Below are 26,990 nucleotides of genomic sequence, written 5' to 3' on the forward strand. Positions count from 1 at the left end.
AGGAAGAGCTCAGCCATGCCCGAGCTAAGGAAAACATCCTTACGCTGTCGTCTGAAGTTGCCTTATCTATTATCACCTCTGGAAGAAGCTGTCCATTGGGGAGCATGAGGGCCGAGGGTCCATCAACAAGCGACACCACGCCATTGCAGTCCACGGCACTGTTCATCTTCCCGTTCACCGGCAGCACGGGCGGGGACCTACTGGCCTGGCTAATGTTACTGCTGCGCCGCTCCCGGGGTCTATGGGGTACGAAGAGCGAACCCCGTCTGCTCTCGTTGTCTCCAAAGATGCTATGCTCATCATCGGCGAATTCTGTCTCAGATCCCAGATCTCTTCCTCGCCCCTTAAAACTGAAGAGACTCGTTCTGCTGCTGCGCCTGGCGGAAAACAAGGACCCTCGAATGCTGAGTGGCGACTGTAGGGGGGAAAAAGACAGAAAGCGTCTGCTGGAACGCCTACACGTAAGAACAGGCTTCATGAAATTACCACTAAATCTTTAGCCTGAGACCGGCGACCCCGTGTTTGCTTAGAAAAAACACATTTAAAAGAAAAGCAGTGAGAGAAAAAACAATTCTAACCAGTGATGGCTGCAACAACTAGAAGAATTCATCTGTAGAACAAGGCAACGGATCTGCACTACCTTAATAGTAAAACTCATCACTTGGCTTTTTCATCCATCAGTTCCTAAGTGCCATTAGAAGTTGAAACTTGTATTTATCGTTGGGCGAAAGGCCTAGTGTCAGGGCATGGGTCTGGAGTTCAGTTGTTTCCTTGCATGGTGGGTCTGGGAAACTCACCGGTTTACAGACTTGTGGGCAGTTGGATATGCCTTAAGGGCTCAAATCACCGGTGGAATTAAGAGACCGGGATTATTACAACTCTGCGTGCGTATGCGGGGACGGGGTGGGAAGTCGCTCCCAAGAGAACAGGGGAAAACTGTCACCTTCACAGGACGCCTATCCAGGATAAACTTTCCATAAGGGAAACATCCGGAGCAGGTTATTTAGAAGTACTAAATGCAATACACGGAAGTGTTTTCTACATAAGGGACAAGTGGTGGGTGGCAGGCACTGAGAACCAAAGCAAATAAAAAGGACGTGGGCTCTGCTCTGGAACTAGCCTGAAGTCCTTCCTGTGTTTGTGCTGGTATCTTACGGATTCAAGATCTGTTCCCTTCTGCACTGTCCTGTTTACAGATATGGAAGGATTTCTGCTGTGGCAGGAGCAATGAATGAAGGAAATTATGGTGAGAAGTGATTGCTGGCTTGGGAACATCGCTAAGTTGGTAGCGTCCTTGCCTAGTATTCATATGCTGTAAAGTTCAAATCCCAAAACTTCATGAAGTGGGCATGGTGGCCAGAACCTATAAACCCCGCACTGGAGAGGCAGAAGGAGGATCAGACGTTCAAGGTCATCCTCGGCTATAATAGAGGTGTTGAGGCGGCCAGTCTTGTGGGGGGAAATGAGAAAAAGTTTAAAAGAGGCAAGGAAAGAATAAAAGTCTTCAGATAAAATGAGCATCCCAGTTAGGGACTCGAAATCCACAATGGTAGAGGAAGCTGAGAAAGTTAGCCACAGCCAGTGTTGTGACCGGTGGTCTTCAGTGTTGATTCAGTGTATGACCTGTGGATGTTTAGAAGCTATGGAGCCAGGGTCATCTCATGGGTTTTCTGGGAACTGGGATGCAGATTCAATGGGAAATACAAGACAAGGAGAGGGACATTCCAGAAGGGAGAAATTCATTTACCAGCCAATCAGAAGTTTCTGTGCTTGGGATGGAGGATGTCAAAGCCATGGGCAAATTTCCAAATTGATTGCCTGGTGCTTTGGTACATGCTGGTCTAGAGAAATGAGGGTAGATGCACCAGGCTAAGATTAAACTCCCTCCCTTTCTCCCTTTCTTTTTCCTTCCTTCCTTCTTTCCTTTCATTCTCTCCTTTCCTTTCCTCTCCTCTCCTTTCCTCATCCTGATCTTATTGTGAATGAGATATTAAAATGATTGACTAAATACAACTTTTAAAAATAATCTGTGAACAATCTTTTCATCTCTACAGTAGTTTTCAGAAACATTTTTTTAAATTAAAAATGTTTCCAAGAGATGATATGGCAATTTCGAAATAAATAGCTTTTTATGAAATTGGCAAATTAAGTAAAAGAAAGAAAGGAAGGAAGGAAGGAAGGAAGGAAGAAAGAAAGGAAGAAAAAAAGAAAAAAGAAACAAAGAAAGAGGAATGAAGGAAGGAATGAATGAAGGAAGGAAAAACACATACTTCTTTCTTTTCTCCATGAACGCCCAGCAAAAGGTAGAGCTTTTGGTAAAATTTGGTGGCACAGCCGCCTTTCTCTCCTGGGTCTTGACCCGGGAGCTAAACCTTGTGCTGCTACCTTTGGCTGTGGAGCCGGCCTGGTGGGCTCCCAGTACCTGGTTGGGGGTGGACAGCCTCTTTTCCCGCGTCCGGTGGTGCCCTTCCACGCCGAGATGGAAGCTTTTCTTTCGGATGCTTTCCTCTGATCCTGACTTGGACAGCTTCTCATCGTCACCCTTTTCCTCACCACTGGACATCTTCTTCTGGTTCCTTTTCTTTCTCCGGTTTCTCCTCTCCTTGGCACTCTTTGAGCTCAGCCTGGAGGTTTCTGAGGAGCTCTCAGAGAGTCCCATAATTCTGCTCCGTCCTACGCTTGTGTATTCAGCAGCGGCCGCAGCGATCGCCTGTTGGACCAACACAATCCCAGCATTGAAGTAATTTCCAAATTGTGAAAAACAAACGAAAAACTTGTACGTGAAGTGACATGTTTTTTTGCACTATGACCAACAAGCATACCAAGTGTTCCTCTCACACATTTCAATAGAGTGTCAATGTCTGTGCAACTCAATGTCTATCGGTCATGAAGTTCCTTAGACTTTAACAAATCGAATCATTACGTATTAAAGTTTTACCAGTACTTTTCGATATAAAATTCCCATAGATCATGCGTTAATATGTTTGTATAATACATTTGCACAAACCTTTGTATAATAAAAATATATAATGCAAAATATAAAGCGCTTGTATAATATGTTTGCATATTAGGCAAGCAACTCAATGCAACAGGTAGGATCAGGCACCCAGTATCATAATGAGACTAGTGTATCAGAAAATAAAAGTAAGTTACTAAGGAAATACTGTATCAAGAAAAATAGTAAGGGTCAATGGTTATCTTAGGGTTTTGGTGAAATCACAAACCTGAGGTATACTAGGCATAGAAGATATCTGTGTCGTTTCTCTAAAATGATCTTTTAAAAATAAAGTGATAGCAGGGCATTTTACCTAGGGTTTGTGATGTTCCTGGTTATTTTGCCGAATGACATTGTGTTAAGTTGCCTTCCAAATATTTATGTGTCTACCCTCAGACTTGGGCTTATTTTAATAGAAGCTTATGGCTTTTACAGTGGGAAAAGAGTTAATGCAATATACATAAGTAGCCTCAGCAATGAGAATCAGAAATAAGTACTGAGCCCTAAATGGGACATGTCTCAATCCCTCCCCACACAACCGGGCTCAGGGAACATCACAGAAAAGGAGGTAAAAATAACATAAGAGCCAGAGAATGGGTATTAGAACTACTAGATGTTTGCTCTTGGGAAGGATGAGGCCATCATGCTCAAGAACTCAAGGTAACTGGGGCTAAGACCTGTGCAAGAAGAGCAAACCAAACACTTTCAAAAGAGAGTCATTCAGAGGATTAACTATTCGAATGTCCTGGCAAGTGTTACGGCTTTTGCTGTTTGGAGTGATCTGTGCCTGAACTGGTCTTCCCAGTCTTTTCTATGGAGCAATGCCTTTGCTGAGGTTTATCAGGCACCTGTCTTATTTGTAAGTAAGTGGTCTCAATTGCTAGGTGGCTGTTTTATAATATTAGCAGGAGCTAATGAACACTCTTTCTATTTTGCAGACTAACTTTAACACTGCACTTAAAATTTCTCATGATGATGATGGTCACATTCCAAGACAGAGTCCGTGTCTGGTACTATGAACTAACTTACAAACCCATGATGAAGAAGGTCTTAAACCCTTCTTGGGGACTTACGAATGCTATGTGACTTAACTGACATGGTGACAAGCTGCCTTCTGAATAGTTAAGTTTGTTCCCATCGACAGGTGATACTCCCAGTCTTCACTGAGAAACTGCTCTTGCCAGTGAACGGTAGTGAATGAAATGCTTGGCTGCTAAAGACCTTGAGGACAAAAGCCATATGCTCAGCTCAGAGGACATTAACACCCTTCTCCAAATAAAAAAGCTGCAGTGGTTACAGGAAGAGTGTAAGCCCAGAAGACAGGGGTGAGAGCTATGGAGTTCTGTACTGTACCAATAAAATCATGACATTACTGTAGCAGCGGCCAGCAGTGGGATCATGGAGACTGGGCCTGACAGCATACATTTTTTTTTGGTGTGTGTGGGGGGTTCTGTGGCTTTTATGTTTGCATGTAAACCACCATGGTGGACACCTGAGATTATACTTGGAGTTCTGAGGACTTCCAGCTGGGGGGTCAGGTGACAGAAGCAATGATTCAGACTGATCACATGATTACAAAACTGGGTTTCAGCAGGGCTCCACGTGGTCAGGTGTGGATGTTTAAAGGAGCAGTGACTTGGGAGGGGCAAGCACTGGGCTGGCCTTGAGCCTCCTGGATGACTTCAGGGACAACAGTGGTGGCTGGAGGGATCCCCAGTCCTTGCTTTACTTGGCCAGTGGGTTCCTGAAGGACCTGCCAGCATACTTGGCTTTGCTGCCCAGTTCTGATTGTACTTGGCCAGGCACTCAGAAAGGCAATGGGCACCAGTCTTGATCTGCCTAGTACTGAGTGCTACTACCAGATCAACAATGAAAGCCTCCTCAGTCTCCCCAGATCGATGGGACACCATGACACCCCAGCCATTGGATTGGGCCAGCTCACACTACTGCAGAGACTCAGTCACAGAGTTGATCTTGATCACTTTGAGCAGGAAGCAGCTGCAGGACTTCTCAATCTTTGGCAACCCACTTAGGGTTGGTCACCGTGAGGTCATCCCCCACCACCTGGATGCCCGCACTGGCTGTGAACTTCTGTCAAATATTCCAGTCGTCCTGGTCAAAGGAGTCTTCCATGGAAGTTCCACTGGGTAGTTCTGGATGAAGGACTTGTACAGGTCAGTCAGCTGGTCAGGTGTGATATACCATTCGGCGTCATCCGGATACCTGAAGTCCAGGTCATACTTACCAGCCCTGTAGAACTCAGAGGCAGCCACTTCCATGCCAATGACGACCTGGTCAGTGTAGCCAGCCTTTGCAATTGCAGTCTTGAGCAGCTTCAGTGCTTCTCTAGGGAGGGCCCACGTAGGCATATCTTCCCTGCTGAATTATGAGCTACTGACAGGTTGTGGAAGGGACAAACATCCTCTTCCACCATGTACTCACTTATGAGTTCACCAAGATAAAGTGAGTCATAGCTAATCCATGGACACAGACGGCCCAGGTTTAATACAGTGGGTTAGGACAGAAGGAAAAGTAAAAGATGGCCATGGGAAAGGAACTAGAAGGGGGAGGGATTATCAGGTAATAGAAGTGGGGAGGAAAGCAAGAGAGGGTTAGTGTGGCAACAATCAGAATGAACTGTGTATGAACTTGCCAGAGAAAGCTACTATAGCTGAAAATGAACAGTGCTCTTATATTTTCCTCAGATGTCGTACTGAAGCATTCTGGGTGACAGACATAAAACTGACATCTCAGAACACCTGTTACAAAACTCTAACAAACGGAGATTGTTGTGTGAGGCTCTGTGTAAGCTCATTTCTCCAAGCATATGAGAAAGAAAAACCATGTCATTATGTAGAAAACAGGAAGTGCTTCTTGGCTTTCAGAGACCACAGAAGAAGGAGAATCTATAGGGAAAGATCTTTGCCCCACCCCCTTTGCCTTTATATTTGTAATAACAAATACTACCTCGGCTTCTTCCTGCTCTTTCTTGAGTCGGTCTAACATCTGCTGAAATTCTAACTCTTTATGTTTAGCTTCTTCGATGTTGGCCTGGTTCTGTTCCTCGTACGCCATGGCTACTACAGCCAGGATCAAGTTTATCAGGTAAAAGGAGCCCAGAAAAATCACCACGACAAAGAAAATCATGTAGGTTTTGCCAGCAGCGCGCAGAGTCTACAGGGGCAAAAAAGAGAAATGGATATTTTATTAATACAAAAATTTCACTAAGTTTTTTTTATTGTGACTAGTATATAATGAACATACAATGTATATTTTTGTATAATTTTGTTATAGAAGAATAAATTGAGATAATATATTTGAAGAAAATTAATATTAAACTTTTTCATAGAAAAGACAGTAATGTTATATCTACACTAAGCTTTGATTTTTCATTAAAATAAAATATAATAATATGACAATTCTTACTTTTCTACATTATTGAAATTAATACTAACTTTACCTCTCATACTGTCTTTTAACGCCTTGAAACAGGCCACTTTTATTGTTATATTCTATTCGTTCCTTTTTAATGCATAAATTATAGTATCACACTTTGACATAGGCAGATACCCTGTGGAAAGAATTTATCTATTAACCTCATAGATATTTATTTTTTAATCGGGCATAACCATTAATAATTTTTAAATGTAGTGTATTTTCTACCATGCAATGCATTTTTAGATTAATTCAAAATGCTGCAGAGATATTAATAAAACTTATATGCTGTTGAAATACCTAATGTTTAGCTACTCAGTTCTTTGTTGTATCACTCCATTATCAGTATTGTCTTTCTCTCTTGAATAGATTGCTAAGAGTGGAATTATTAGATCAATGAAAACATTCGCTTTGATTCCCCATTAACTTTCTGCAAAGGTAACTACCAATGTGTAATAAAGCCTAGTTTCCATATCTCAACTTACATACATCTAACTTTACACTTCCCTTTGTAAAATTATGTCAGTGGTTTTATTTACACGTCTTTAATTTTGAGTTAAAATGAGCTTCTTTTCCATGTTATCAAGCTGGGGACTGCTATGATAGGCCATGAGTGTGGCGCTGGATATGTCTGTTAGAGGATGAAGCAAGATGAAACACTACAGCATTCTAAGATTCCATTTCTACCCCAAACTATTTCAGTTACTTTTGTTTTCCTACAAAGGGTCTTTTACTATAATTTTATAACCATTTATAATAGTCACAGAAGTAAATATAAAATAAGCCTGTGGCAATTCTGAGAAAAGATATTCACTGTTACATGGAATAATAGAATAGCTATTTCAACCACTTTCCTTGGGGGAGTGGGTGTCGAGACTCTATAATAAATACGCAGAGCCCATGATGACAAACATCCATGCTAAATCTGATGGCCATGTGAAAGGACCGTTACAAAATGGTAGGCTGATAGTGTAAGCTAAGAAATATTTTACAGGGCCATGAAGTCCAGAGCAGGAAGTAGCTGACAAGAGAAAGGAAAGTTTGGAGTAGAACTGAGAGTTCATTCTAAATACGTCTTCAACACTAAAGTGCTGTGCTGTGGGTCCATTACAGGAGAGTCTCACAGGCATCAGCCTGGGCTCCTGACAAAAGTGCTGAGTCTGCAAAGGCAGCTTAAGAGAACTGCAGCATTCTCTGCTCTTTATGTCGGACCCAATGGGTATACCGAAGAAGATGGAAGACCTAAAAATTAATGCTGCCCAGAACCCAGCAGATAATTATTGATGACTTACAAACTATCTGTTCTCAAATCAGCCAAGTAAATTGTCTGTAATTTTAATAATGCACGGCAGGGACTCCTAGACTGTCTGCAGAAATAAAGTGAAATCAGCAGCAATTACAATAGCTCCTGAGGCAGACAACATACACCAGACATGGTGGTCTTCAGATATGCATTTCTGTTGCTGCTCACCTGTTGGTAAAGGTTCTCCCAGTAGTCCTGAGTCATGAGCCTAAACAAGGCCAAGAAGGCCCAGCTGAAGGTGTCAAAGCTCGTGTAGCCATAATCCGGGTTTCTGCCAGCCTTCACACAACTGTATCCTTCTGGACACTGCCTACAGATGGACAAGAAACTTGGAGGTCAGAATATCTTGGGCGTATATCTAAAGAGCGGATGTTTAATTGTGAGTATTATTTCCCAAGACTCAGTATTGTGTAAGAGCTAAGAGCATGTGATCTGAGATCAGAAAGAAAGAGCCTAAAATTCTGTTCTAATATTTACCAATTGGCCATTTTGCCAAATTACTGACATTCTAAAAGGCACACTTTCTTCCAGTTGAAACAACAAAATGTCTTACCTCAGGGAATTAAGACTGATTTTGATATACCCTCTCTCTGTCCATAGCCCCATTTAGTAAATGGTAGATGGCTTAGCTACATTATATTCATCGTCCCTGATCAATAGGGTTTGTTACGATGGCCCATGGTGAAATGGCTTCCCTGAAAGCTATGCTTGGAATGGATTAAACCCACAAACAACAATTATAGAACACCTGTGACGGTTCATAAAGATTTTTGGCTGTAAACCTTTTTATATCTTAAAACTGCCAGATGGGTTTTTAGTTTCTTTAGATAACCATTGTGTACTGTGGGCTTGGGGGAGGGGCAACGCTGTTGATTTTTTGAGGTTGGTAGAGTTCTCAGCATGATGAAGAGATGTCTTGGTGGCAGGGAGAGTAGGAGCAAAGCTCCCCTGGAAACTGAAGTTGCCACTTGGGAGAAATAGCAAAACGGCATTTGCATAAACCGAAGGGTCTCAAAAATACCATTACCCTTGTCTACTGGATCCTGCCCAGAATGGTCAGATCAGTACACTTGGCTATCACATTGTGTTAAGCAACGGAGAGCTTGGAGATGGAAGGAGACTGACTTTTTGTTACTCTCCTTTCCAAGAAGAAAACCCTTAAACTAGCTCATTAGTTCTGCATGAGTTTTCAGGAAGAAATGTGTGTGTGTCTCAAAATTCTGGTGACTGGTATTCTGTTTTGATTCAAGCCTTAGTTCATGGTCAGTCTTGCTGTCCATAGTACGCATCAACTATACACATGTTAAAGTCTGGGTCCTCGTTGTTTAGAGGAAATGAGCAAAGTCAGTGCCATAAAATGTGAAAATTAATATAGATATGTTCTTCAGCAAGAGATTTTTCTTTTTCAACACTGAGACTGAAAGCAAAGCAAATGTTACATACCCTGAGTCTGAGCTGAAGCCGCAAAGCAGAGCATCTTTGGTTCCCTCCAAGTAATAAAAATATTCTGTTTAGGAAGAATTTGGACAATGTAGCATTACAAGATGTAATTTGTAAGAATCCTATAGCAAGTGCGTTAATGAATACAGACATACATACAAATATTTAGGCCTGATGCCTAAATGCTTCGTTCCTTTTTGAATTCTCATAAAATACCTACTTAAAAGATTTTATGGGCCAGTGAATAGTCATGAAGATAAAAATGATAAACAAAATCACTAGATTTTGGGAGCTTCCTTCGCTTGGTATATATGGATGTTGGTGTATATAGGAAAAGAATTCATAAGTAAATAACTATGTGTAGTGATTTCAGACTGTTTCAGTCTTCAGTGTCTTTCATTGAGTTCTAGTGTTGAAGGCTTTGCACAGAGTCAGAATTAGTTAATGCCTTTGGGAATATTATTGATTGAATCAAAATTGCTGTAAGTTCTTGAATGGATTAATGCATTGTGGTGCCAATCATAATGAGATATTAAGAGATAACAGAGAACTATTAGGGTTAGGCATGCTTGGAGTAACTCATCGGTGATATTCTCTTGAAGGGCTCATTTTGTCTTTTGTCCCTTCATTCATAGCCCACTCCCAGCCCTCCCCAGACCTTTCCTTCTGCCTTTTGGTCACCATGAGAAGAGCAGATTGTTTGGCTTTACTCACTGTCATGCTCTCTGCCTTACCACAAACTCAGAAACAACAGAGCTAGGTAGCCCTGGACCAAAACTTCTGACACCTAGAGTGCAACTGATTTGTTTCTCATTTAAATTGATTTCCTCATCCCTATTTGAAAGAAATAGAAGGTTATAAATGCCAGTGGAAAATATATTAGAACATTACAAAGATCTGTGTCGTGGAAAGGGTTTTCTAAGGGAATGCGTGTTGATAGGGAAGCTATTCACTGCTGTTCTGAAATGTGTGAATCCGGCTATAGTAACAGGCCTAAGAATGCTAAGACATGAAGAAGGATGTGGAATACAGTTGGTAGCAATTGTTGATTGGGACATGTGAAGTGTGTGTTAAGACAGGATGTGGTGAGACAGTACTGATGACTAAGATGGGGCTATGAAGAGGTACATTCGGTTTTTGATAGTTATACAAAATTTATATTCAAGGCTGCAGGATTTGAGGAAGTTTGCTAAAGAGAAGATAGAGCTGAGAAGGAAGAGAGAGGAGAGAAGAAAGAGAAGACAGAGACAGAAGAAACTCAAAACTGTGTTCCAAAGTATGACATCTGAAGAAAAATAAAATAAAAATCAATTGTGGAACACAACAAACGAAAGCAAGTTAGTTTTACAAAATTCTCCTGTTGTTCACGGACCAATCAGTATCTATAAAACTTGGGAAGTTTGAAATGTCGAGAATTTTAAATAACACTAATTCGTACTTTTCACGTAACATTTTCTCTGGTTCTCTTTATACCCCCTTCTATGATAAAGAGTTTCCTGTTCTACTCATTAGTCAGTGTTAAGATCTGCTATGATTGGAAGATGACATAATATTCTAAATTATGTAAATGCCCAAAACAGCTTATATCATCACTCCTAAGTACCAGCATTCTTATTAGTGTGCATTGATTTCATAAAATAATAGAGTTTATTATAACATTTATATTACGATTATAATTCCATTCTTTTAAATAAGGCCACATTTGGCCCAATTCAACATAAATGTGATTATTACGAGACCTTTATAGTTTATAATGGAATTAAGACTTTGAAGTTGCATGTCCTAAATTTGAGTACTGACTTTACTCCTTGCTGTGTAGATAAACTATCTAACTCCTTTAGCTGCTGCATCTAGGAACTGTGGTTAGAAACACCCACTGAGTTCTTGAACAATTCATGTCTGGCTTTTGCAGATAGGGCAATAACAATGTTCCACACATCCCATACTAGTCATCCAAAGACAAGCCCTGCTCTTATTAAGTTATTGTTGAATTTCAAAGGATATTAAACAACTGGCTTAACACACCAGCTCCTCTTTCACTCACAGGACGCAAGCAAAATGGGAAAACATCTTACTTAGTTTGAAGTGGAAAAACCTTTGTATTAAAAGCTTAACACATAGTTTTTAAGAAAAACCCATGCTTCAGTAAGGATGGATCCCACAATATTAAGATACTGGTGGCATACACTTTGCTTTCCTTTTTATGAACTTTAGAGTTTTGATATAAGATTTTTGGCATGTATCCTAGGGTTATAAAAATCCCTTTATTTAACCCAGTCTTGTCTCAAACACTCATCCTACTTCCTAACTTCCTAAACATGGAAAATGGAGACATAGACTGCTACATCGAGCTCTTGTAATGCCATTTTTCACACATAAACCTACAGGATCCTCCACCACCTGAACACTCGCCACTAATCCTGAATGTTTGGCAGTCAGCAATGAGCCGAACTGTAGGAAGGGCTCCAGGACTCCCTGAACTCACAAAGTCGCAGGCTTCCATTTAATCCAGCAGGTATGATGAAAGTTTCAGCAAGCAGCTATCTCACTCTGCAGTGCACCTCACCACCTTTCCATAACAAATAGCCATTGAATTTGTAGGTTAATTGGCCCCAAGAGAATAGAATTTTAACATCTAAAGGAAAGGAGAAATGGGCTGGAAAGAGAAAGTGATCATTGCACAAAATAAATGATTTTGAAAGTGACTCCTTAACTTATAGAACCACGACTCATTAATTTAACCACTTTTAACCATGTAACCATGGTTACATACTGAGAATTTGAAATATATATCCAGGACCTAAATGGTGGGATATAGCGCAGCATGTAGATTGCTTACCCAGCACATATAAAGCAAGTAGTGTGATACACAACACTGTATCACCTGGATATGATGAAACATGTCTATAATCAGTATATGGGAGGCTAGAGGCCGAAAGATCAGAAGTTCAAAAAAAGTCACCTTTATAGTGAATTTAGTGCCAGTCTGGGATATATGAGATTTTTGTCTAAGAAAGAAGAGAAACCACATGTACACATAGACACTTCGGATTTAGGACAGTACAGTGTGATCAAGGATTAAAGTACATTTATTTGGATGTTTCAAAGTGTTTCTGAAAACACTTAGACAATGAGGTTCTGACCATTGAACTAACTGTTGAAAGATGGCAGAACTGTGCTCAGCTCATGCGCAGTAGTAAGGATGCCTGATGAACATCACCATTCACAGCGAGTGAACATGAGGGTGATCTAGGAATTCTAGTTTTGTTCGGTGAGTTCGCATATTTGATATATCTTGAAAATTCTCCCGATATGGCTTTGCTACAGGATCAAGGAAACATTTGGAAGGCTGTTCAGGATCCCTGTGCCAACCCACTTACGGCTTCTGTTCTCAGGGTCCTGCAGCTACCTTCGTGTTCACTCCTTTCTACTTCATCTTAAATCTACGGATGCTTGTTTTTGTCTCCCTTTAGCCACAGTCTAACTTCCATCCATCTTTCTTTTTTATCAATGTAACATAGCAGATTCCTAACCTATACTTACCATGGCACCCATTTTCCAAATTTGCTGCCACAGGATTGGATTTTTGGAAGAGAAATTCTCATAGCTAGTGGATGACTACATTTTAAATAAATAAGCTTCTTGATCAAATTAACTTATAAAATAAAATTGGTCATCCAGGCCCTAAGTTGATCCTATGGTGCACTTTCCTCAAAACCCACTGTGAATGCCTTTATCTCCCACATGCTGGGGTGATGGATGTGACAGCACACATGGCTGTTTGGGGTTTTTTGTCTGTGGGGTGAGTGGGTCAGGATGGCTTTAAGCTTGTGACAATCATTCTCCTACTGTTCCCTAAATCTGTGACTATAGGCTTGGCACGACACCCCGCTCTCCTGATACCCATTTGTGAGCGCCACCTATGTAGTTTCTTGGGAGAAAGAGAACAGTAAAGGAGGTTGTTGCTTAGAATTTTATGTTTCTAAATTTTGGTATCTAACTGTTTTAAAAAATATTTACACAAATATACATTAATAATAATTAATATAACTAGTTATTTGAAATGGATAATATTGGAAAAATATGTGTACATAATTCTGCTCTTACATGATGAGTAGTCTGCTTTAAGCTTTGTGTTTTACCTTCCTTGGAAAAGCACTTCTTCCTTATCACCCTCCTGAGGTGTGTGCGAGCTTCCAGAGCTATCTAGGTAAGGCTTTCAGAACTGAACAAGTGAAATGCTGTAAATGTTACAGATCTATTGATTTCATTTTTCTTCATAATGAACCAAGGTTTTCTTTTTATTTCTTTTGTTCTTAATTTGGTTGTAGTACATTAGTGGTTATGCTTTGTAAAAAATGCACTTCTTACATAATTTAAACTTTACGTTCTATCTAATGTCTTTTAAACAGTACTTGACCATATGGTTACATTAGATTTTGCTCCCCCTCTTCAAAAAGCTTTGCTCTGTGGGGAAGTTTTATTCTGTTATAGAAATAAGAACATCAACCTTGCCTTGTAGTAACCTGGCCAGTTATTTTAAACTGAGAAATGATAATGGTATAGGACAAATAGCTAAAGGACTAGCAATTTTATAGTCATCCCATATAAAACAGATCTTGTGAGAGAAAATTTACGTACAACAAAGCTGGTTAAGATCAGAAGATAATTACTTATAATGTGTTTTTATAATTAACCAACTTTTAGAGTCCATACTGGTTTATTAAGTTAAAAATTCTTTTTCTTGAAATTGTGGAGTATTCTTATCTATCTGTCTGTCTATTCATTTAGAAGAACTCATAGTCATTTCAAAATGATGTCTGTCTTTATATAAAGAAAAGCAAAGAATTGGTTTGATTTGTAAAGTAGCCAAGTACTTCTCAGATAATAGGTAATTCCATGTCAACTTTTAGTTATTACTTTATGGTTTAATGTTATTATTAAAATGGGTTTTAGAAATCACAGACATTTCCAATATATCAGAACCTTTGTCGTTCCATTGATTAGACAGGTGAAATTATTCACCTTCAATGATGATAAATCAATATACTTTACAAAACTAAAATAAAAAAATCAAGCAAAACAGTTAACTAAATACCAATAAGAGCCTGTCCTGTTTTCATGTTAACTTGCACAGGACTCAAGTTGTTAAGATGTGCCATTTGACCCATATCTGGTCAGACAGATATTGCTATGTACTTAGCTTGGAGAAAATACAAAAATATTTAAAATAATGTAACTGTGCTGTTATATGTAGATAGCCTGAGTTTCTTCCTAATTCATACTAAGATCTGTTTACATTTTTAAAAACCTTGTTGTATGTGGCTTGTGTATTCTATACTAGGGAAAAATGATTTTAAAACTCTGAAAGCAGGAAATATGAAGAAAATTGTTCAAATTGCAAATCTCTTCTTCCCTTCAGGGTTAGGTTTTCAGCATTATGCATTTGGATTCTTCCTTTAAATATAATAGTAGTCAAAACCTGTAAATGGTTTTGTAGATAAATTGTTTCAGAAATCAAATACTCAATACTACAATGAAACGTCTGAAGTAAATGCACATCCTTAATTCTTTAATTGTTGGTAGCATGGAACCATGCAGTGACTGTAGTGAGACCTTTGATAAATGTCCTGCTTTCTTGTTGGTAACTTCCAGTGTCATCCTCCAGGGAACAATGTGTTACACCTTTTCTATTTATCTTGTGTCTGTAGAAAATTTAGTGATACAATTATCATTTTATTGCATGCAAGGAACACTTCCTATTTCAATGAATGCTCAATATAGATAATGAATTCTAGCAATCTAGATGTTAATTTATAGCCAATAGGCAACTGAATGTTAGTGGACCAATTTAAATTTTACCAGTAGGCATATAACCCTCTAAATGGGTGATATTTTAGTGACCCATTCATTCCCTATCTGAGCATAATGAGTAGTAATGTGTTTAAAACACTGGCTATAATAGTTTACTATCTAGGCCATAGCTGTTCTGCAAACTTCTTGGAGTAACAAGATTGCTTTGAACCACATGTTGGTAAGTAAATAAGTAAGTAAGTAACCAACTAACATCTACTGCATTTCAAACAAATATATTTGGAATGATAGAACTTTGATAGTTTGAATTTAATTTAATTCAGTGATAGTTTTATGATAAGAATGCAGTGGGTCTAGAGATGTAGCTCATTATAGGGCTTTTATCTAACATATGTGAGAGCTTGAGCTCAAAATCCAGAAGGTTAAAATAACTACATAAAATAATAAACAGAAGACAAGATAAGGGGTTGACTAAAGGAGGAACGTTAAATTAAATTTGACCAAAAGCTATCTCCACAAACAAAAGAACTGAAACCAAATGTGATATAGAAACAAGCTATCACTAAGTTCACACTTAGGACAAGCAGTTGCACATTAACCAATCACAGCATCTGACCTTCTGCTCATCACCACGGCCAACTGAACAGATCACAGCCATATAAGGCAAATGCTGGCCTGTATGTAACCCATACTGTTTGTCTAAGCTATGTCCCTTTTCTGTCTGTAAGTAGGGCTTGCATAATTGATGGACTCTTATTGTTCCTAAGTCAGCTGGATACATGAATCACTTTTTTTTGCCCAAATTCTAATACAAGATTTCTTAAAGATTTTCATTTAAGTAGAGTCTGAAAGACATTCAAGATATGAATTCATAATAGGATAAGACTTAAAACAAAAAAAATAGCAATATCACATGTTTTAAAGAAGTTAAGTTTAGGTTAAGAATTGCAAATTGAATTTTAAAAAATTAATGTAAATGTAGACAATGATTTATTGCATTTATCATTTTTATTGTACAGAAATTAAGAAATAGTATTTTCTAAGTGTAGAGGAATTTTTGTCCCTATAGGGCAATTTTTTATTTGTATCAAACTACAGATGTCTCTAGAAAGGGGTCATATCCAAAGACCTTCCAGGTCTATGCAGTCAAACTTAAATGCAGACATTGCCTGGGTTAAATATGATTTTGCTGGAATACAGATAGACCCTTTAATCCTAAACAATGAAAGTAAAATTAACTTATGGAAAGAATCAATCATGTTTGAAAGTGGCATCTAATTGAGAGATAGACAAACTGTCGAAATGCCCAACTCTCATGAGAATAGCATAGGGAGAGAGAGTTTTATCGGGAGAGTTATACAGAGACACACTGCAGGTGAAGCCAGAATGAGCCAGAGAATAAGGGACAAGAAGATTAGAACAGATTGCCACTTAGTTCAAGGCCAAGCAAAGAAATTCAGTAAGAAACAGAGAGAACCCAGACTAAATCAGTCAGCTTGAAGAGAAATTTAAGCCAGACCAGCTGAGTTAGAATAACCAGCAAGAGTTCAGAAAGACTGTGAGATTACTCTTCAGTAGTAAGCCTTTGGGATGACAATTACTATTTCAGTCTACAAATTAAAAATCAAGGATTCTGAATATAAAAACCAGAAAATGGAAAAATTCAGAATGATAACAGGAAGAAAACATGCTGATTTGTAACCAAATTAGTAATGAAATACACATTAAGTATTTTACAGTAAAACCTATAATTTTCTTCTTATCAGCCCAATTGGTACTCCATTTCTTACAATGGTTTGCTATCTCAGCTAAAAATTAAAAAAAACTAAAAATCACCTGCTGTCTAAGGAAATTCCATTGCTCTTTGGTAAAAGGCTAGAAGCTGTTAATGTTTCTTGTTTTCTACCTCACCCTTAGATCAGACTGGAATCCTCTGTCCTAAGTTCATTAGATAACATCACACAGACACTGTTTAGGAGTTAAGATACACACAACCCTCACTTCATTTTTATTTGTTTATCAATAGGTGTCGTGAAAGACAGTCTAAGAAAAACCATTTAGAGAGCATGCACTACATGTGCTATGTGATATTTCTAGCAAATACTTGTGAATCCAGCAGGCTTCTAAGGTTATGTGCAGATCATATTCTTGTACTAATGAGGATATTCCACTGAATCAGTCTTTTTGACTCCATCAATTAGAAATGGGAATACTGCCAGAAATAGTAATGAAGCCTATCAAATTTACCATCATGTGTGGTTTTCGTTAAACTAAGTTGTTTTGTCTTATAGAAACTTACATAAATTTTATCAATAGGCAAATATCTTAGTAGTGATCATTTTATAATTGTTACTATTAATTTAGCTATAAGATATTATAATTTTAAGTTGCAAATACAAAATAGAATTATATTATATATCACATTATATAATCAATTATAGTTTTTATATAAATAAAATTATAGAATAAAATTTATATCATTCACTTAAATGCAATAATTAGTGTGAATCATTTTTGATCCCTAGCAACTTGAGTTTTTATCTTGTAGAAATTTGTTGTTATAAAACTAACTCACGTTCATACACACTGAATCACTAGAGAGCTAGTTAAAAGAGAGATTTATAAAATCACTTGTACCATGATACAAAAAAACTCACACACTGATAAGTTTTAGTTGTATATTTAAATAGTCTCAAAATAATTAAAATTCAATCATATGTGAATTGTTAGGTGAGAGTCCCACTATTGCTTTCCAGCAGATAATAAACACAGAGACATTCTTACTTTTCAATTCTTCTTCACTCTCGACGGTATTCATGATGCTTTCTAGTGTTTCATTCTCTTCTAGTCCGTTCCTGAAGCATTTATGCTTCAAATTGCCCATAAACAGCTGTAGTCCAATTAGAGCAAACACACTGAGACAGAACACAGTGAGGATCATGACGTCAGACAGCTTCTTCACCGACTGGATCAGGGCCCCCACGATGGTCTTTAGTCCTTAAAATGTAGGGGGGAAAAGAGGCATTCGTAATGACATAAAGGCTCTTAATGGGAAACAAGTCAAAACACAAGCCTAACTAGGAATGCATGCATTATGTCAAGTCAACGACCTTAAATAACTGAACCCAGAGAAGTCTCCAGGTCCCAAAAGGTGTATCTGTAGAGAATACTTGCTTCTGTGAACTACAACAAGTGATTAAAACTAGTAAAATAGTTACAAGGAACCATCAGGTTCAAATGTTATTTAAGGTGAATGCTGAAATTGTACCCACACTCACTTACAAATAGGATGGTTTTGTAACTGCTAATTCAGTTAGTCAAACAAACCACCTTTTCCATAATGGAACTAAAAAAGTAAAAGACTAATTGAAGCACATAGTGACAACATATATTGAACCAATTTTCAAGTAAGAAACAGCTTGAAAAACTGTTCAAGTAAGAAACAGGAAGGAATGAAACAATGTCATGCAATGCCTACATGCAGATATTTCCTATTTCATTAATTATACGAGGTTCTGATTGGTTGAAATTTTTCTTCCCGAAAAAGTAGAAAACCAATCCCTTTGGCAGGAGGAAAAATTTCAAGTGGAGATGTGAGCCAAGTGGCCATCTTCCTTCTCCAAGACCCATGCAACTGATTAAACCCAATGGCTGACTTTTCAAATAAAAATTGCAATAAAAAAAACAGAAGGAATGCAATTTGGTTTGAATTATGGAAGAAAATTCCTTTCTCCAAAAAGTCAAAGGCAGCCCTTGTGTTTAATTCCGCTCTCACCTGGAATGACTGAAATTGTTTTCAATGCTCGGAGAACTCTGAACGTTCTCAACGCTGAGACATTGCCCAGGTCCACAAACTCTGTCACATATCTGGAATAGGGGAGTTTATACACAGACACAGTGACGACACACACACAGACAAAGGAAACTCCCAAACAGCTGGAGTTGAGCAGGCCTAAAGCTTCGCACCAACCACTTCTTACCTGGGATTACAGAAATAGTTTTCAGAGCTCTCAGGACTCTGAAAGTTCGAAGAGCTGAAACATTGCCTAGGCTTACAAATTCTGTTAAATACCTGTAGGATTAAATCAGAGTTATTCAGAATCTAGGCAGAGTGTATAATACTCACCGTGCTGCTAGTCAAAGTATTTTCTATATGTAGTTTGTCAATTCTTTTTGTTTCCTAATTTAACCTAATGCATATGATTTGAATCATTTGATAAAAAGACAGATATTGTATTTTAATGTGATTCACTAACTTCAGTAATCAACTAGTTAAATGATTGGTATAATAATATAGAGTTTTAATCCTTTATAAAATATTGAGAGCAGTACACTAAGGAAATGAAGCCAAACAAAGCAAATTCCACTCAGATAAAATGTCTAGCATAGTAGGTTTCCGTAGAGCAAAAGCGATATTGTGTTTTAAGAGTCTGTACATAAGGTAGCTACTAATCAGTGGAGGGTTTCTTCTTGGAGTAAGTGAAATATTCTCCATCTAGATTGATGCCCTTAAAGTGCATGGGGGAACTGGAGGTAGCTAATAAGTGGAAGTTTCTTATTAATGCCCTTTAAATTTGTGACTATCCTAGAAAACACTGAGTTGCATACTTCAGATAGATGAGTTTCATGATACGTGAGCCATGAGAAAGGTATCCATAGTGCCATTTTCTTATCCACACGATAAAATGGAACTAAGGTATCTCTACTGGAGGGAATCCAATGAGTATGGAATTGGAGAGGAATGAGGGGAAATGAGACTAGAAACCTCAGACCTTTCTGAATTATCTGAATGTCATGCATACTCTTATAATTCAAGATAATAGAGAAAATTATTTAGGGTTGAGACTTAAAAAGTCTATGACTAGTACATTTGCAAAAGATAGGAAGAACTTAAATTATACAGAAAGCCAGCTGTGGTGTTCAATGTGTGGTGACAGCTCAGTTAGGAATATTTAACTTTTCATTTTAATGTGCTTACTAGGCTATAAACACAGATAGTGTGTTTAGAACTTGAGCCATTAGTCTTTAAGGAACATCGGGAGAGCTTCTGACATACTTTTAGTTTTAAAATAAATTATTAAGAAAAATGTGTATCCAATTAACACTGCATATATACATGTATAGCACATGTCCATACATGGGCTAATCAAGAAGCAAGAATCCATATGCTAAACTTGCTTTGAGTGGAAAACACGTTATGAAGACATAGGACTGTGATTAGGTAATCTTTTTATAACTCTATTTATTGACCTATAGCCACTGGATGTAAGAAAGGTCAACCTCCTAAAGCTGATTTCACCTGAATATTATGCTGAGACACACAAAAAATTTCAGGTAGAAAAGAAACTGAAAATACTTACGCAAAAACAATGACAACAAAGTCCAACCAGTTCCACGGGTCCCGGAGGAAGGTGAACTCTCCCACGCAAAAGCCTCTTGCTAGGATTTTTATGAGTGATTCAAAAGTATATATCCCAGTAAAAGTGTACCTAAAGGAAAGAATCCATTGAGATACTACTTGTGAAATGAGCAATGTCTCAGTAAAATCTCTGTAGTTTATTATCACTGATTTATTTATGATCACAGGAAGGCATCTTTTGGAGGCTGCTTTTACTGTATGTATCATTCCACCTCATAAAGTTCATTGTGCAAGGGACTTCCTTGAAATGTCCTTATCAGCTACACATAGGTATTAGATCCATCTAGAGAATCCTAATAGAGATTTTTTTAATATAACCACTAATATGAGATGCACATCATATTTATGAACAGGAAAGGGCTATGAGAAGCTCACTCTTTCAGAGACACTGTAGCACACTGTGAGTCAAACCTATTTTCCACGAGTTAACAGGAAGGAGAGAGAGAACTGAAAAGAGAATTGTACACAGGAGAGGGTAAAATACATTGTTTTATAGACTCATCTTCTAAACTTCTGGAAGGAACAAGAATGCTTGAAAGTTATCATTTAAACCCAGTTTCATGTATACTAACGAGCACTTACTCTACATTTTTGGTCCATTCTGGAGGGCTGCTCATGGTCATGAATATGCAGTTCGTCAGAATTGTGCACATGATTAGCATGCTGAATAAGGTGGCTTCCAGTCAAGGAATATGGGACATCAGAAAAGAAGAGCTGATGATGACATTGGTTGAAATGCTAACAACTTTTCTTTAGAGAATAATCAAAATGGATGAGTAGTTACTGCTAAATAAAATTGTCATACTTTACAATTCTAGTAAGACCAGCCTCTCATTCTCTTATGAGACAAACTTATATAGGCATATATAAAGATCTTTCAAGGTGCAGAAAAGCCCATATCTAGGTCTGTGTATAGGAGCAAACCCAACATTTTGATGTACTTCGTAAGGTAAGCTTTGGAAAGGATATGAGTGCACTAAGATCTTAATAGATATTCTTCTTAGAGGACTGAAGGGAGACAGCATATACAGAGCAGGGGTGGCGTTGAAACGGAAGATTGCTTTCCCTTTGTTCAATACTATAAAAGTCTGCAGGAGGAAAAAGAGACAGGATGAAGCTGAGCTCCCAACACTTTAATCTGGCCCTGCGCTATGAGCACTTTATACCTCCATGTGGTAGCACAGGGCTGAAGAAATGCTACCCTGGGCTTTACAAGAACTTCCCATGTGTGGAAGCGGCTGTCTGGTTCAATGAACTCTGAGACTGTTTATTTTCAATAAGTGAAGAACTGACCTGCATACAAGTAAATACAATTTGTAGACATGTCCACTCTTTAAACACTGAGACAGCACATTGTGATGTACCAAGTTCATGCTGAACAACCTCAAAATAAAGTCACCCCCCCAAAAGTTTCACGACGTAAACAGGTTTGTAATGATGTGTTGGACAAGACTGTTCACTCTCCTCAGCCACATTCAGCCAGAAAGAATGAGATAGACAGGTCAAGGGAGCTTCCAAAGCATGATGGGTTTTCTTCAATGATTATAGTCACTTGCCATGTAGTATCTAAATATAACTTTTCTTTCTTTTATGGTATAGATTTTTACAATGAGTAAAACAATCTATCTCTCATTTTTATTACAAAATTTTAAGAGTTTTAAAACATACTGGGAACTGTTATTAAAATTTTTGCCCATAAATTTAAGTCATGTCAAAGTATCTTTTCTTTCCTTAGTGTGTGTGTGTGTGTGTGTGTGTGTGTGTGTGTGTGTGTGTGTGTGTGTGCTCATGTGCACATGTGCTTGTATGCAGTTGCCTAATGGGTTTTGATGTGCATGCAAGGGAGTGCATGTGCACATTGACAGCCAAAGGAGAACTTTAACTGTCATCTCTCAGGTGGAACTGACCTAGTTTTTATGAGACAGAAACTCTCAGGTTCTGCTAGGCTGGCCAGTAGGCGTCAAGAAACCCATCTACCTCTGACTTCCCGCGGCTACAATTATAAGCAAATGTCATCATGTACATTTCTCTCTCTACTGTGGGCTCTGGGTTGAGGCTCATGTCCCCTCTCTGCAGTGCAGACACTTTGATGACGGCTGCCTCCCTAGTCTGAGAGCCTCCTTCCAATTACTCACATCAATTCTCGATTTTCAGTTGTATAACTTTAATGGTTAAAAATTAAAAAAAAAAATAGTATTTGCCAACAATCATTGAAAATTAAAAAAAAACACAGCTCAGTGCTTCATTTATTGACAAATAAAAACCCTTAAGAGTTCATTGGAAAAATACATTTTTAAAATTTAATTAAAAATAAGTTTAAAAGGTCTTTAAAGTGACTTTTTCCAGCCAGTACGAGGTGAATGTCATTCCCCCAGATTAGTTGAACAATTAAATGAATAAAATATTAAAACAATCCAAGTCTCGGAACTCATACACTAAGTCTTAATCACATCAGTGTCTTCTTCACACAGATGGCAGGATGCTTCTTTTATCTTCTATGAGACCTTTTTTCTCTTATTGTCTTATTTACAGTTTGTGTAAGTATAAACAAGCTTACTACAATAAACTTTATCACCAAGTTGGAAGTGGGGAATAAGTACATGAGTCTGTGTTTTTACTTATAAGGAAAATCTATTTTTTTCAGGTACACGTTATCTACAACAAAATGGACTTTCCACAAACAAATAGTGAGGAATTGTGTCATGAAAGGCAAAGAAAAGGGGTAAAAAGTAACATGAAACCTACTGCATTATTACGTAGTCTTAGCAAGATCAAGTTGCATTACATTTGAAATAAAAAAATAAGAATGATGGCTTTTGTATTCTAAAATATTTTTTCTTTTATTGAAAATAGATTTTTTCCTCTTACATATTATATCATGGCTACAGTTGCCATGCTTTAGATACCTTCCAATTCCTTCCCACCTCCCTTTCTGTCTCTCATTAGCAAACAAACAGGCTACCAAAAGATACTAATTTAGGTCAGCCCTATTCATTTGCATTAAAACTTTAAAGGCAATTTAAAATCCATGCTCACAGGAATTAGGTATTACCATGAATAGCTACCAGGAGTGCTGAGCAGGTAGAGACATTTTCTACCAAGCCTGACAGCTTGAGTTTGATCTCTAGGCCTCACACAGTGAAGCAGAGAAATGACTTCACCAAGGTGTCATCTAACTTCACCTATGCACCCCACATACTAAATATGTGTAAAAATGGCTGTGACTATAAAACTACTGGAAAGAGTTCACTATAACACACCTAAAGCAGTAGACTTTCTGTTAAATATGTTGAATTCAAATAAGCATACTGTTGCCACTAGCAGTTTTAATGAAATACTAGAAGTACATATTCTCAGCATCATAATACGTATTTAACATAATGCTCATGTATGGAATGATATCAAGAAACTTTGCCACTGAAGACTCAATAACTTACTTTTTTGTCTGCATAGTATGGGTCCAGGTCCTCCAGGGGCTCTGACACCATTCCAGGGGGAATGTCTCCATAGATGAAGGGTAGCTGCTTGCCAGCTTCCAAGTCACTGCTGGGTTTGGGGCCTTCTTCCTCATCATCTTTCTTTTCATCTTTGGGACCCTTGGCTTTTTCTTCAGAAATGCGCTGTTCAATGAGGGCAAGGGACTGTTTTGTGAAGTGGACGAAGCTCTGAGGTCCTGGAGGGGGCAGCATCGCCATCTTTTCATCCTGTATGTTTTATTTCCTCCTTGGCTTCTTACCTAAGAGGCCTGGGTGAAGATAAAGAAAGGAACGCATAACTGCACCACTTCTAAAGAAGACAATTTTAAAACTAATGACAAAAATATCCAGTCTTAGGCAGCACTCGGTGGCTGATATTATTATTGATAACCAATGTAAACATCACCCACCCCCTCCTTGACTCAACTGTGAGGGATTATCTACATGGGGTTAGCCTATGGTATGATAGAGGAGGAGAATCTAGATTAAATGAAATGAATTGGGGATGTCTTCCTTGAATGTAGGTAGCAGCATTTCATGCCTGGGATCCAGAGAAGCACAAAAGGAAATCCTCTGGACTTGTGCATTAACTATCTTGTGCATCCTGAACATGGACACAGTGTGCCCAATGGCCTCAAGGTCATGCTGATATGACTTTACTGCCATGGTGAACTGTACCCTTGAACAGTGAGCCAAAATATACCCTCCTTTCCTTAAGCTTGCTTCTTGTTGGGTATTTGCTACAGCAAAACGAAAGCCACTCTAATGCAATCAGAGAGCACTTTCATAGACAAGGGCTTTCACTCTGACTTGCAAATCTAACAATCGAGTAAACAACCAACCAAACAACAGATAGGAGTATTAGAGGTAATGTGTATATAAACTGACAAAGCATCCTGGGACCACTGCTGGTCAAGTAACGTGTATTACTTTGTTCAAATATAGGAATCTAGTGCACAAATGCAGCTCTAAAGTGAAATAAAGACGAGTTTTCTGAGGAAGTATTTTTAAATCACCTTTCTTTTTCCACCCACGTCTGTGTGTGTGTGTGTGTGTGTGTGTGTGTGTGTGTGTGTGTGCGTGTGATGATCTAACACTGTTTCTCTTGTTATCTATAGTTAAAATTAAAAACAAGCTTTTACTCTGGAGCTATTATTGATGTTTGTGACTGTTCCCAGATGACATAACCTGTATTTTAAGGTGAAGAGTGAAATGCACAGGAACTGTTTGGAAATGTTTGGGTGAGTCATGTTTTCCTCAAGACATTCATGACAATGTAAACATTGAATTTTGTCATCCATGCTAGGAGTCAGAAGACTTTTCAATGTGCTCAGCATGGTGGCCCATCACCACTGATGTCAGACTTCCAGGGTGTACGGCAAAAATCTTGAGTTCAAGATGAGCCTGGTCTATATTACAAATGGCAAACTTGGCCAACTGTATATTAAGGGACTTCTTCACATGAAGAAGAAGGTAAATTAAGAAGAGTTGCCTTATTCTGCTCTTCCCCCTCCCCTGACACCATAAAGCATGATGTAAAAGGCAGGCGAATTGTAGTAGTGCCGAAAGCAGAAATACACATGCATAAAGAAATTGTTGAAACCGTTTTTTACCAGGATCTCTACCCTTCCTGTGGCAAACCCAAAAAGCTTCAATTAGGACAACCTAGATTACTTTCCTCCTCAGGCAGCCAGACATTGCAGGGGAGCTGGCTGAGAAGCACGGTCTTAAGGTGTCATAACTAAAATGGAATCTTCAGCATGCACAGAGAGTTCAGAGATGGGTCATGGCTCATCTGTCACTAGAGCTGCTTCCAGTGTGCCTTATTGAGTTGGATGAGTAATTAAGTCCATGTAGAAATTGTAGGTTTCATCAGAAAAGTTTAAAGACAATACAGAATTTTTACATGTCCTTTGTTTTAGAATTTGTAGAACAAATCCAATTTCTATGAGGAATGCTTTTTATGGTTTCTAAGGTAGTCGACATGTCATGGAACATGTATTTACATATCCCTCTAAACTGCTAACTCATCCTTAATTATAGAAAGTGTCTCACCAAAAACTAAATCTGCACATTTTTTATACCGATATTGGTAGTTGTCACAATTAGGAGGAAAGTAGCTTTGTCTTCAACACACTCATGTGTGAAAAAGGCACACTATCCAACCCAAAGGTAGACTTAGCGTCACTCTAGCAAAGGCAAATATGATTAGAATTAGCACTTCACATAATTTTCTAATATCATGTAGAAACAGATGGAAGATTAGGCACATATGACGAAATAATCACAAGTTAATAGAAGGTGCCAGTGTGTTCTGTTTGTGGGATAAAGATAGACATTTCTGACATAAATGTTTGCAATCTTTTCCTTTTCTCTACTTAATTACTACAGTGGAGAACAGAAAGGCAGAGATAGGCTGAGGCAGAGATGGCAAACACTGAATGCCATGGAGTGTTATATTTTGAAATAACACATCTGTACTTATATGCTCAGAATTATGAATCTTCATAATCATGAATAAAAAAGACTAGTCTTTGTTCATGGGGGGTTAATATTATTAATTTGTGAAGAAAATCTCAATAATTAATTAATTGCACTAGAACTGTCATCACTAACCTGATGACCAGAATCCAGATGTTGATAGCTTTATTGAATGTATATTCATTTAATTTGAGAAGTAACTCCCTAAGTATAATGGCCGCTAACATGTGAGACATTCCACAGCATTTGTGGAACTCATATAGGCAGAGGTCCCCAGCTTTCACTGAGTTCCTCTGGGCTCTTGGTGAACATGACTGAAGGACTAATGATTATGTACATTCTGAAGTAGATGGTAAGGTCTGTTGTTTCCCTCTTAAGAATTGATAAAAATCCATGTAAATAGATACATGTCATGACCTGTGATGTCTACACTCAGTTCCATGGTTCTCATAAGTTCATTCTTAGTTTTCCCTTCCCTTCATCTTACTTCCCTCTTCTTATAATCTCCCTGTTTCTATCTATCTATCTATCTATCTATCTATCTATCTATCTATCTATCTATCTGTCTGTCTGTCTGTCTGTCTGTCTGTCTGTCTGTCTATCTATCATCTATCTATCTATCTAACT

General features: G+C 38.2%; 1 protein-coding gene across 5 annotated transcripts in view; it reads right to left on the reverse strand.

Moving 5' to 3' along the window:
- SCN9A (sodium voltage-gated channel alpha subunit 9) overlaps window positions 1-24,109 on the reverse strand; it is a gene marked incomplete at both ends in the record, with an annotated part of 73,899 nt that extends 49,790 nt beyond the window's left edge. Inside the window, 11 exons of one of the 5 annotated variants that reach the window (XM_080927889.1) lie at window positions 77-415; window positions 2,423-2,710; window positions 5,963-6,169; window positions 7,902-8,043; window positions 9,177-9,240; window positions 17,772-17,984; window positions 18,763-18,854; window positions 20,348-20,476; window positions 20,989-21,078; window positions 21,376-21,494; window positions 23,844-24,101. In XM_080927889.1, coding sequence (XP_080784015.1) covers window positions 77-415; window positions 2,423-2,710; window positions 5,963-6,169; window positions 7,902-8,043; window positions 9,177-9,240; window positions 17,772-17,984; window positions 18,763-18,854; window positions 20,348-20,476; window positions 20,989-21,078; window positions 21,376-21,494; window positions 23,844-24,101 — 1,941 coding nt within the window. Of the gene's footprint in view, window positions 1-43; window positions 416-2,422; window positions 2,711-5,962; window positions 6,170-7,901; window positions 8,044-9,176; window positions 9,241-17,771; window positions 17,985-18,762; window positions 18,855-18,967; window positions 19,060-20,347; window positions 20,477-20,988; window positions 21,079-21,330; window positions 21,495-23,843 lie in introns of all 5 variants that reach the window. The other 4 variants (XM_080927888.1, XM_080927887.1, XM_080927886.1 and 1 more) reach the window with 4 other exon arrangements.
- Window positions 24,110-26,990: the final 2,881 nt, after the last annotated feature.

The sequence above is a fragment of the Micromys minutus genome (genome assembly GCF_963924665.1).
Source record: "Micromys minutus genome assembly, chromosome: 13".
NCBI lineage: Eukaryota > Metazoa > Chordata > Mammalia > Rodentia > Muridae > Micromys > Micromys minutus.